The sequence below is a fragment of the Podarcis raffonei genome, chromosome 5, assembly GCF_027172205.1.
Source record: "Podarcis raffonei isolate rPodRaf1 chromosome 5, rPodRaf1.pri, whole genome shotgun sequence".
NCBI lineage: Eukaryota > Metazoa > Chordata > Lepidosauria > Squamata > Lacertidae > Podarcis > Podarcis raffonei.
This window is the reverse complement of record NC_070606.1, coordinates 87,174,050-87,187,315: the sequence shown is the minus strand read 5'-3', so window position 1 is coordinate 87,187,315 and position 13,266 is coordinate 87,174,050. Positions and strand designations below refer to the sequence as shown.

The 13,266-nt window shown below is 44.8% G+C and overlaps 1 protein-coding gene across 1 annotated transcript in view; it reads left to right on the top strand.

Annotated features, from left to right (window-relative positions):
• PLD1 (phospholipase D1) overlaps positions 1–11,542 on the top strand; it is a 113,039-nt gene extending 101,497 nt beyond the window's left edge. Inside the window, exons 23-26 of the mRNA XM_053390553.1 lie at positions 2,047–2,181; positions 9,006–9,159; positions 9,715–9,829; positions 10,811–11,542. Of these exons, the coding sequence (XP_053246528.1) occupies positions 2,047–2,181; positions 9,006–9,159; positions 9,715–9,829; positions 10,811–11,035 (629 nt within the window). The 3' untranslated portion in view covers positions 11,036–11,542. The remainder of the gene's footprint in view (positions 1–2,046; positions 2,182–9,005; positions 9,160–9,714; positions 9,830–10,810) is intronic.
• Positions 11,543–13,266: the final 1,724 nt, after the last annotated feature.

Below are 13,266 nucleotides of genomic sequence, written 5' to 3'. Positions count from 1 at the left end.
GATCTTCAGAATGAAGTAGCAAAACAACATCTGGGTGTCTGCTGAAAACAGAATAGAGCTGCAGTTCTTGGCATCCCTTTGGATGCAGCTGAAAATGAATTATTCCCTCCCGCCCCCAGCATTTTACTTGCTGATACTATGGTGAGCAGACTCCCTGGACTAGGTAATGTGATGGGTCGCTGTTAGGTAGAGTTGAGGGATGAATTCGGTTCAGTTCCCATTTTTAGTGAGAACCGGCACAAGGAGAAGGGGACGACAGAGGACGAGATGGTTGGACAATGTTCTAGAAGCTACTAACATGAGTTTGACCAAACTGTGGGAGGCAAGTGGAAGACAGGAGTGCCTGGCGTGCTCTGGTCCATGGGGTCACGAAGAGTTGGACACAACTATAAACAACGTCATTCGCGCTTCCCAGAATAATGCAGACACCAAAACGCAGCGACCCTTTGAAATCCACACTTTTCTAGACACTTTTCTGAACACTTCTCCAACCCAAAACATGTGTGCATCATGGGAAAGCACGCATTAAAATGCATACATTTGCGAAAATGCATGTTTTGCAAAACTAAGTTTATAGTAGGAGAAATGCAAACTACAATGCTGATGAATATTTGGTAAGGACTTAAGTTAAAACAAATGCAGACTAATGTGGAAGTATGACGAACTAAGTTAAACAAAAATTGAGAGATTTGTCCACCCCGGTGTCAGATATGGGGTACATTGTGGGTTCTGTGTCGGGACAATTGAGTGATCAAACTCTGAACCAAATTATTTCTTGATTATTTTTTGTCTTTGGTTTATGCTACCTATAAGGTACAATAAGGAAGCTACAGCTGTTAACTCATAAGTTGACCTGGTAAGGTGGTCAGTACTGCAACTATTCTCAAACTGCAGTAGCAGAGATGCTTCCTAAACTTATAGAAAATATTATATTTGTGATATCTGACTCCTGGTTTGCTTCAAAAAAGTGTACAGGCTGCCTCCTTGTCTTTCTCAGAGACGTGGTCAAGATCAGGCAGGGCTTGGAAAGTCCTGTGGAATCGTTGTTGTTGTTGTTAAAAAATTATATACAACTCTTCATCCAAGAATCACAGGATGCTTTGCAGTATAAAACCACAAAAATGCATAACATAATAACAAACAATACAATATTCCCCCTTATTATTGAAGTAATCAGGAGAGTAGAGTGACAAATTAGAACTATACCCAATGGTTATTCTAATGGGAAACTTAAGGGGGACAGTGTTCAGAATAGATAAAACCTTGCAAGTGTGCTAGTGGTAGCCAGAATTATAATTGCCAAAAACGAGGCAGGTGGATTGGGGGAGACAGAGACAGACAGAAGGTGCCATCTATAAAAGAATGGAAAAAGCAATCTGGCACAAGATCTTAGTGTATTTTTTTTAAAAATGTCCATATTGTACAAGTAGTATGGGAAGGAGCAGTTGATATGCAAAAAGCTTAATTGACAGCTTGGCAGACATTTATTATTGGAAGAGCAAAACAATGTATTCAAATATCAGTAAAGCTGTTTTGTAGGCAATTTAATTAAAGAGCAATTTGTGTATGTCTATCTACCACCTGTCTATCATTATTCTATATCTATCTATCTATCATTATCTTTTTTTTATTTTTAAAAAAGTTGTGTTTGAACCATACTAAGCTAGGAAAAGAAAAACTATCTGTATTGCCTGTCCAGGAATAAGAGTTGTCACAGCAAACAAAGGAGGATGTTCATACGACAGTTTGCACCTATAGTTTGCCTTAAGGGCTGGATCTAGACACATTAAAGAAAAAGTTTCAGAAAAACGCAGTGTAAAGCTTATAATGGGAAATCACGTTGCCAAAGGAGCAAACTCCTTAGCGCCACCTGGTGTCACAGTGTAATGACTACCTCTTAATATTCTTACTTTTCCTACAACTTCTGTGCAGCTACTATAGCTGCTTTATATGGTGCTGTTAGTTGTCCCACTGCCACACTTTCTTATTCCTAAAGCCTCTTTGTTTCCCTTCCCTTTCCCACCACCTGCCACTGGCACGCTTCAGTTGGAGACCAGTGGATTAATTACATTTCGTTCTGCGGACTCCGAAACCACGCCGAGCTGGAAGGAAAGCTTGTGACAGAATTGATCTACGTTCACAGCAAGCTGATGATTGTGGATGACAACACAGTCATCATTGGTAAGTGAGAAGCTTGTTAAATAAGAGTGTGTTGTTAACAAAGCATTTCAATTAAAATGCAGGTTTTTTGGGGAGGGTTTCAGGGTCTATCCAATTGTAGGACTTGTGGTGCTGCTGCACTGATTGCTCAGCTCAAAGTAGCATCCTTAAGCTGATACAGTGGTACCTTGGTTCCCAAAATCAATCTGTTCCAGAAGTCTGTTCCAAAACCAAAGCGTTCTAAAGTAATGCAAAATGGATTAATCTGTTTCAGACTTTTAAAAACAACCCCTAAAACAGCAATTTAACATGGATTTTACTATCTAACGAGACCAATGAAATCAATAATCAATGTACTGCACTATAAAATAAATAAGACAGTATTGTAGATTATAAAAATTTATATTTTTTTTCTTCGTGCACTGATGATAGTCATTGTTTGGATGGGGGCTTTTATCCATCAGTAAGTAGCTGAACTGGGTTCCACACAGCCACAAAAACAAGTCGCAAAAACGAAGTCACAAGCCAGTGTCACAAAAATGGGGTCACAAGCCACAGTCACAAGTCAGTCCCATAAAATGAAGAACAAGTCACAGTAAAAAAAAAAAACACACGAAGAAGCCACACAAACAAAAATGCAAAAATAGAGCAAAAGCGAAAGCTCCAAATATCACCTCTGTGTTGCGTGGGTGCTAGGGACTCAACAGCCGACAGACTCAACAGGAAGCCTCTGATTAGCAGCGGGGGACTCAATTTACAAATGAAACACACTCAACAGGAAGCGGAACATGTTCAGCTTCCAAGGCAAAGTTCACAAACCAGAACACCTACTTCCAGGTTTGCAGCGTTCTATTTCCAAGCTGTTCATAAACCAAGGTACCACTGTATTAGCATCAGGAGAAAGTATATTTCCCCCCGAAATGCAACATAAATCGTGACCAGCACATGGTAAAGATCAGCCATGGGACACTGGAAGTCAAAGACTGAAGAAGCAAGCTGTGAGGGAAACTTGAGTTAAAGGGAATGAGTCAGTACAGATTCAGATGTTTGCAATGTCCAGGAAGCAGCTAACCAGACCCAGGGATGTTTACATGGGACTTTCAGTCCTTCTGGGAGCAAATGAAGGCATGAAGAAATGATCTGAAGAAACTGCAGTGAGATAGAATGCTTTGCTGACACTTTCCAGGCCTTCTCATGCAGATTGAAGATTGAGGGTCCCTGATGCTAAACTCTAGGCCCAAAGGAGAATCGACTCATTATTTGTTAATAATAATAAAATACTGGTAAATTTTGTAGGACGTTTGCAAAGGGCACCCAGGCTCAGTCACCTGTATCAACCTGTAACCAAATCCCGCTAGACATCCCCCCTCTTGCATTTCTCCTTGTGCTGCAGCTTTGACAAAAGCACACCAAGCACAAAAGGAACGGCAACTTTTAAGCGAGACTCCCTGGCTTGATTATTGCACTCGGTGCAGTCTGGCATAACTGGGAGGAAATGATGCCCAAATCACCGACAGGGAAGAAATTTGCCCTTCTCTGCGACGGTCTTCTGCGGGGAACTGGGCCCATCTGGCGCGTCTCAAACTTGGGATCTGCCTTGAAACTTTGGCGACTTGTCATCTGCTCTTCAAAGTACAGAACATGCTGTGAAATTTGGATGCTTTACGCTGACATGTGTGCTCCATCGGCTCCTTTTCCAAGGCATTTGGGGAGGGAGGGGGGGATGTGTTGACAACAAGGCAGTCATCTTCCTGCTTTTCTTCTCTCCTGCTAGTGGTTGCAGAGGGCAGACTTTTCTCATTCTCCTCCTTGATTTCAGAATAGGAAGTAGACACAGCCTTGTTTAGGTTGCCTTCCAAGAAAGCTGTTGCATCAGTAGGAGCCTTGTGTATGGTAGACTTTTTGCCTAAGAATCCAAAACTGCAAAAATCATGGTGCTGCTATTTCCTGTCACCAGAGTGTCACGGCCCTGTCTACGGGCGATTGAAGTCCCGTCTGAGGACGTCGGGACTGGGGGCAAGATGGTGGGGTGGGAGCAGGAACGCGAGTCCAGAAGTCAGGGGGTCCGAGGGTCAGGAAGCAGGGAGTCACGAAGTCAAGAGTCTGAGGGTTGAGAAGCAAGGAGTCAAGAAGTCAAGGGTCTGAAGGTCAAGAAGCAAGGAGCCGAGGTCCGAGGATCAGGAAGCAAGGAGCCAAACGCAGCAAGGCAGGAAATGTGTTGCTGTGGCAAAGAGCCGAAGCAAAATGCTGACCTTATATCCCTTCCCGGCTCTTGCCACCAGGTGCAGTGAGTTACCAAGTGGCCTCACCTTGCCTCTCCAGAAGAAACTTAGGAAGGCCCCAGTCCTGCGAAGCCCTACTGGTCACAGGGCCTGGCTCCTGCACACACTCCTGACACAGAGTAGCTTGCTTATTGTATTACTTAAATGTTTCTCGATTTTAATGAAAACTACCCAGAGTGATTTGCAACACATTCACACAACATCAATGAGGACACCTGGATACTTGTAAACAAGTCATCAAGTGAAGGCACACCTCTGGAAGGTATTTCTTAAATGGCTGGCATTAAGTGGAGCTGAAAAGGCTTCCCTCAAAGGAAAGTTTTTGAGTAATGATAAAGAAAAGGCTGGGAGGTGGGTGGCGCTGTGGTGAAAAACCACTGAGCCTTGGGCTTGCCGATCGGAAGGTCGACGGTTCGAATCCCCGCGACGGGGTGAGCTCCCGTTGCTCAGTCCCTGCTCCTGCCAACCTAGCAGTTCGAAAGCACCTCAAAGTGCAAGTAAATAAATAGGTACCGCTCCGGCGGGAAGGTGAACGGCGTTTCCGTGCACTGTTCTGGTTTCACCAGAAGTGGCTTAGTCATGCTGGCCACATGAGCCGGAAAAACTGCAGACAAACATTGGCTCCCTCGGCCAGTAAAGCAAGATGAGCGCTGCAACCCCAGAGTCGTTCATGACTGGACTTAACTGTCAGGGGTCCTTTACCTTTAGAGAGAAGGCTAAAGTCTTTGGGGGGGGGGAGTCTCCTCATGGAGGTGGGTTTCATGGATTTTTTGCCTTAAAACACCATAATTTCCTGATCTAGCAATGCTTTGTAAGCCAAGGAGGTGAATGAGGCTAAAATAATGGAGCAGGTAACCAAGGCTGAGTCAGAACCAAACTAGACTTTGCACAGGACACACACACACACAGTTCAGTTATTTTAATTAAAAACATCCACAAAAAACCCTTGGATTTGATCGGTGACATAGTGATATGACAGGAATGGTTTGGAGACTGGGGCAAAGCTTCGAACCTTTTTTCCCTCTAAGCGTATTTTGTTCAAAATCCCTACTTTTTCACCTGCAGGGAAAATATGTTTTGACTTTTCCTCTATGGATTTAAAAAAAAAACATATAGCTGAAGGGAGGGTTCAGTTTTTAGTATGAAAATGGGCAGAGTGTTAAGGTGCACCTCCCCTTTCTGATTGCAGCCTCCTGTGTCTTGTTAGTTATTTTTAAAGGACTGGAAATAGTTACTTTCCAGGGCCCCTGCATATCTCTGTTTTATTGTGCATTCATGATGTTTTGTGTTCATGATGCTATCAGGGCAGTCATACGTGACACGTTTTCAGTCCTGTTTGTATCTGCAAATGTTTTGGGGCAGGCACCCTGCTTTGTTTCCAATTGGTGCGTATCCTGTCTATATGCTTCTCAGATGAAGCAAACACTACTTCCTTGTCCCTGGGATGGATGAATAGATCCCTGTGGCACTGGGCTGCTGGCCTCACAAAAAGCAGCAACACTGACAGCTACCACAACATTTCCCATGTTCCGCCTTAGGCAATTTTTTCCCCCTACGTAGCAGACATTTCGGTCTTACAGTGTAGGTGCATCGCTCTGCAGAAACAGCTTGGAAATTAAGCTCCATACTTCTTTCTTCTTCATTTGGATTGAGAATTGTTTAACCTCTCATATGCTGGAGTTTATGAAGCATGTGGTATGTCTTCCTCTCTTTCCTGCCCTTCTTCTTCTCCCCACTGTGTCATTGGCTGTTTTTATGGGGTTTTGATTCTTTATACTAGGAGCTGCCTTTGACATCAAGGCTGCCTTAACAGATCTTCATGTCCAGAGCCCCTGTTGCTCCAATTGTGGGTAATGTTCACAAGGCATTTATATTGGTCGCCTTCAGAGTTTGCACAAATCAGCAGAGGTAATTCAGCCTCCCCTGCTCTGTTGCCTGCTGGTGAAAGGAAGAATTTTCAGCTGGTTGGAGAACTTATGTGGCCCCGTGGATAGTTTTAATAAAAGCTGAAGGTAGTACGATTGGAGGCATTGTTGCCCATCAAAACAGATTTTGCAGGTATTCATTGTTCTTTGGTTGGTAAAAAGATGTCTGGAGACCAGGAATGAGACACAGCATATAGAAGGGGGTCTTGCGTGACTGCTTACATCTCATAAAAAGAGGTGTTTTTAAAGAAACAGTTACCAATTTGCATAAGCTCATATACACATGCACATTTAGCAACAATTCTTGTAATTTCCAGGGGACACGGGTGGCGCTGTGGGTTAAACCACAGAGCTTAGGACTTGCCGATCAGAAGGTCGGTGGTTCGAATCCCCGCAACGGGGTGAGCGCCCATTGTTCGGTCCCAGCTCCTGCCCACCTAGCAGTTCGAAAGCACGTCAAAGTGCAAGTAGATAAATAGGTACCGCTCCGACGGGAAGGTAAACTGCGTTTCCGTGCGCTGCTCTGGTTCGCCAGAAGCGGCTTTGTCATGCTGGCCACATGACCCGGAAGCTATATGCCGGCTCCCTCAGACAATAAAGCGAGATGAGTGCCACAACCCCAGAGTCGGCCTAATGGTCAGGGGTCCCTTTACCTTTACCTTATTGTAATTTCACTATGCATCTTGCTGCACTGAAGAAGACTATGGCCAGGTGACCTGTGTGCCTACTGGTGATGGGTGGCTTCAGGTTCCCTGCCGCTCTTCCTTTTTGGGGATTCTTTTAAACTGCACTAGGACCAGATGGAGGACTCTCCTCTGTAAATTAGGATCCACATCACAACCCACGTTCAACCTTTGTAGGTTTCAAAACAGTGTTTCCCAAACTTAGGCCTGTTTTTTTTGGACTACAACACCCATCATCCCTAGCTAGCAAGACCAGGGGTCAGGGATGATGGGAATTGTAGTCCAAAAACAGCTGGAGACCCAAGTTTGGGAAACATTGTTTTAAAAGAAACCCTTTTGCAAGCACTTCCATGCCTCTCTCTTGACAACCACAAAGAGGGGTAACTTATTGCCAGTGCTTATCACATCATCATCATCAACCTTTTATTCGACCGTCAGTCAGAAAAAAGTACATTTGTCAATACACAGTTAAAACATCTAGGAAGATTTTAGAACTTAGCCAACACTAAAATGGGCTAAACAGATAGCCCCATATCAATACAGTCAATTATAGTCTTGCGACGCTTAAAAGCTAAAAAAAGAAATTTGGCCACCAAGGAAGGTATAGCTCTAGCGACATTATTCAGCAAGTGTAAAACCTGGTTTTCTCCGGGTAGGAAGCTAAATTGACATAGGAGTGGGTCTATAAAATTTTGTCTAAGCTCTGCATAAGAAGGGCAAGTCAAGAGAATGTGTTCGGTGGACTCAACCACACCCATGGCGCAAAGACAGGTTCTCTGGGCGTATGGTACTCCCCTGTACCTTCCCCACAATATTGCAGAGTCAAGGACATTTAATCTAGCCGCTGTAAGAAGTCTGCGGTATTCCACATAGTGGATTTCTGCAAGGTAGGGGGCTGGTATGGTCCGATAGATCTGGTCCCCTAGGAACATCCCTGATTTTACCTGGGCTATGTCCTCTTGTCTGGCAATGTCACTCAGTCTCCGGGAGATCACAGCTCTAGCTTGATTGTACGTCATAGACTCAAAGTAAAGGTGAGACAATCCGCAGGATTGAACCTCGTTAATGACCTCCCTTTCCCACGATGATTGGAAATCGTCCCTCAATATCAAGGGGGCAATACCCACTGGTTTAAAACAAAGCTTGAGCCATAGCCAGAGCTTCGTCTTCAAGGCCACATACCATAGGGCTTGCCAGCCGACCTCTAATCTCATAACCGCACCCGCTACCGAGGGGGGAATCCTAAGGATGGCTCTAAGGAATCGCGTTTGGATAGAATCCAGTTTCAAAAAATCCCTACGGGAGCCTAAAGAGATGCCCACCAAAAGAAGGGGGAGGACTTTCATTTGAAAGAGTCTCAAAGCTATCTTCACTGATTGAGCCTGATTCTTAGCATATAGAGATCTAATCTGGGTGGCTGCTTTAGATGCATTAGTTGTTATATAGTCTCTATGGGCCAGAAAAGACCTATTTGACCGTATTACTTGTCCCAGATATTTAAAGCAGTTAACCTGCTCTAGGGGGATCCCGTTCATCGACCATCGATGGAGTCTCGGTCGGGCAGAGAAGACCATGATCTTGGTCTTAGCATAGTTGGGTTGGAGCTCATGCTGATCACAGTATTCATGTAGAGCTTGCAACATTCTCCTCAGTCCAATAGGGGATCTGGCAAGAAGTGCGGCGTCATCTGCATACAGAAGAACCAGTTCTTATCCTATTCTCAATCCAACAACAAATATGTTCTGTGAAGACGAAAAATCCGACAGATGCTGTGCTGGGATATAAATTGAATTATTATTATAGGTCTCGTAATCTGTGCTGCAGTTCAATCCGAAATATGAGCATCCTTTGTTTGGTCAATTGCCACGTGGTCCTTCTGAGCCACTTTAAAGCATTAACTTACACAAACCATGTTTCTGTGTCTCTTCCTTTCTCCCTCCCAATGTCTTCCATAGGCTCTGCTAACATCAATGACCGCAGTATGCTGGGCAAGCGAGACAGCGAAATGGCCGTCATCGTGCAGGATACAGACACCCTTCCTTCAGTGATGGACGGAGAAGACTACAAAGCGGGGCGGTTTGCTCAGTCTCTCCGCCTTCAGTGCTTCAGGTATCACCGCAGCCCAAAGGTGCTTTGTTAAAAGTTGGGCTGCAACCCAACTTAAGAAGAAGGAAAAAATAAATTGTTTCATAATAGGATGTTTGGAGTGCAATCCTATCCATGTTTGCCCAGTAGTAAGTACATACAGGTCCTGCTTACCAAACACAGTGCATTCCCAGGAGATCATTCATTAAGCGACTGTTCACTTAACGAGTCCACAATTTCCATTGATTCCTATGGGAACATTTCTAATCTGTGATTTGTTCAGTCTCTCCCCGCTGACTCTCCATGGTTTCTTCCTGAAATGGCTGCAGCCAACTAGCAAAAGAGAGACAAAGGAAAAGCTGATTTGTCCATCTCCCTCCCTCTCTCCCTACATGTTTTCTGCCCGAAAGTGGTTGCCGCTGACCAGCAAAGCACAAATAAGTAAGGAAGTGGGCAAACTCCATCTGTTTGGATATCTGAATCAGGCGTTCGTGTAGTGAGGCTTGGGCATAATTCTTTATGTCTCCAATAGTGTATAATTCCCATACCCTTCTTTTTCCATCTTCCCCCAATTCTCAGAGTTGTCCTTGGCAATTCAACAGACCCTAATGATATCCAGGATCCTGTTTGCGACAAATTCTTCAAGGAAGTGTGGGTTGCAACGGCTGCACGCAATGCCACTATATATGATAAGGTGATATATTTACTCCTGCGTTCCACTCTTCCTTCGTGAAAGCTATGAAGGAGAATAGAGAGTGCCCTCGCTTTGTGGGTGGGGCATTTAAAGGAGGGGCAATTCTTCTAGAACCTTCCACAAGATACTCTGGAGCAGCAGGGAGGGGCAGAGTAACCGCTTTGGGGGCATTGAGCCCCAAGAAGCTGGGCTCTGTGCCCTTATCTGCTGTTAGATTTAGCAGAGTTTGGTAGTTTTCAGTTTTGTCTGGAAAAATAGTTGGAGAAACACAGGGGTACATTTCAGGTTTTTCTCTGTAGTGGAATGGGTGAGTAACTTAAAATCAGTCAGAATGTGTGTATGGGTTTAACATGGGTTTAACTTTAACATGAGTTCCCCCAAAGAATCTTGGGAACTGTAGTTTGATGTGAGTACTAGAGAGGGGGGAGAAATGCAATTCGGTTCACATTAAAAGGCAAGCATATATAATTGCGCTTTCCAAAAGAATATGTGAACCAAACACAGCTATCCTTTGAAACTCGTACTTCTCTGAATTGTGCAGCACAGTTCTCCAGCCAAGAAGCATGTACAGAAGTACACATACTTGTAAAAGCATGCATAAAAAGGCTTATGTTTGTGAAAATAGCATACAAAATGCATTGCGTTGGGGGAAACAGCTTTGCAAAAATATATATATTAAGCCAAACATGTATATTAGGAGAAAGCCATACTAAATGCTGAGTTATTTTATGAGGTGAGGGAAAACATTTGCAAACTGATATGTAAATATGGAGAACTGAACATATGTCTGGGAAAAGGAGAAAAACCAAAACTGACAGATTTCGGTTGTCTGTTTGAGATCCCTAGCCCTTGGCACAGACCTGCAGTTCCGTGGGGAGAGGTGCTGCCCGTTAAGCCCCTTGGGTAAGTCTCTGGTGTAGATGGGCCTTTGGAAAGACTTCTGCGCTCACACTCCTTTTCTTCATCCATCTCTTGAATTAGGTTTTCCGAAGCCTTCCCAATGACGAAGTAACTAGCTTGGCCAAGTTACGGGAGTACATCACCAAGCCGAAGCTCGCTTGCGAAAATCCTGCCAAAGCAGCAGAAGAACTCAAAAAGATCCATGGGTTTTTAGTTCAGTTCCCCTTTGGTTTCCTGCAAGAAGAGAATTTGCTTCCCTCCGTCGGGACAAAAGAATCAATGGTGCCCATGGAGACTTGGACATAAGAGGATCCAGCATATGTTGGATTTAAGAACACAAAAAGCAAAAACAGGGTTCTCTGGAGATCTGCTGAATCGATTGTGGTTGCATGGGATGTTTTTGCCAAGTCCGCACCGATCCAAAAGTGCCTTTTGGTGGAAGAGCTTCAGAGAAAACAATAGTGTAGCAGGGCGAAATGTCGAAAGCAACCGATAACTGACAAGTTCTGCTCACGGATAAAAGAGGACTTGCAATTTAGCAACCCAGGAAGGAAGGGAATTGCAAGCCACTTTCTCGAAAGACTACAAGTCACATTGCAAGACACCACTTATTCCATGCATGCTTGCTCTGCTTGGCCGATGGCCTCAAAGGGAATTCAGAAACTCATTGCCATAAAGAACTGGGAGAAAGCGCTTGTTCGTCCCACCTGTCTTTTACACTGGAGAATGTTTGGCAACCACTTGACACAACAATAACTAAGGCCACCACTTCCATGGAAGTACCTCTTGCACTAGGCAAAGTGAATTTGCACCCATGTGCACAGAACACGGAGTTATTTGCTGCAAATATGCATGTACTGTCAATGTAATTATTACACCCATGGTGGATTGTGGGCTATAGCAGTTGGTTAAATCTTTGGCCCTAGGCTACCTAGCTAGAATTTATTTCTTTTTCTTTAAACTCCTGTTTTTTGCGGGGGGGGGGAGTATTCTGTAAATTGACTGCTGAGAAAACACTGCACGCTGCCACTTTGGGCCATGACTGTGATCACTGTCTGTCTGTTGGCACTCAGCTCTTCAGTGCTGTGTTTACAGCAAGAAAATGCTTCTAGTTATGGAGTGCTTGCATGCGTCCCATTACATCAGTATGGGCTGGAACATTCGGAGGCAGCGCTCAGGCTTAGTTCCCACTGTTTAATGCACTGGTTTGCATAAAAGCGCTTTTGACGCCGTGGATCGTCAGGGTGCACAGTCCCACAGCAGCAAGGGTGCTGGCAATGAAGGGTCAAGACCACCAAGTGTGAGAGCCAGTGTGGTGTAGTGGTTAAGAGTGGTAGACTGGTAGACTTGTAATCTGGTGAACCGGGTTCGCTTCTCCACTCCTCCACATGCAGCTGCTGGGTGACCTTGGGCTAGTCACACTTCTTTGAAGTCTCTCAGCCTTGCTCACCTCACAGAGTGTTTGTTGTGGGGGAGGAAGGGAAAGGAGATTGTTAGCTGCTTTGAGACTCCTTAAAGGTAAAGGTAAAGGGACCCCTGACCATTAGGTCCAGTCGTGACCAACTCTGTGGTTGCGGCGCTCATCTCGCTTTATTGGCCGAGGGAGCCTGCATACAGCTTCCGGGTCATGTGGCCAGCTGGAAACGCCGTTTACCTTCCCACCAGAGCAGTACCTATTTATCTACTTACACTTGACGTGCTTTTGAATTGCTAGGTTGGCAGGAGCAGGGACCGAGCAACGGGAGCTCACCCCGTTGTGGGGATTCAAACCACTGACCTTCTGATCAGCAAGTCCTAGGCTCTGTGGTTTAACCCACAGCGCCACCCGCATCCCTTGAGACCCTTAGGGTAGTGATAAAGCGGGATATCAAATCCAAACTCTTCTTCAAGTTCTTGGTTATCCATTTTGCTGCATAACATCATTTAAGTCGTGCCCTTGTCAGTGAAGCACCTGCAGTATGGATGCCCTTCCTCCCTGTGCGATGGCTTCCTGGGGCACAGCCAGTTACCATGGGATGCAAAGGTACTTTGGGCGCCAGCAACAGGAAACCTGACAGATGCTGTAGCTGGTGCCCAAGGAAGACTGATCCCTTGTCCAGACAAGGCCCCAAAGCCTGAGCGGTAGTATTTATGACCTGCTGCGGACTCCGGCTTCCTGAGCCTGAAGCAAGAGGAGCGCAGTACCCCATAGTCGTCTTTGACTGGACTTAACCATCCAGGGGTCCTTTACCTTTACCTTATTTATTTAAGGCCACCATCAGTAAAGGAGACTGTGATTCGGCAGTCACAGGGAATTCTGATTCGAGATATGCAGCCACCTGCTAGGGGGAATTAGATAAATGATGTTGTACTGTATCCTTTAGCTGTAAAAGATTATGACAGGGTTTTATATATATAGACTCCCACCTGAAACATAACTGGCACCTCCATCTTCATTTCAAGCACCTTGTTGTCTGTATAGTAAGCAATTTCATTAGGCGGAGGACAGTCTAGTGCTTTGCATTATGCTGATAAATAAGAAAACACTTAACATTCCT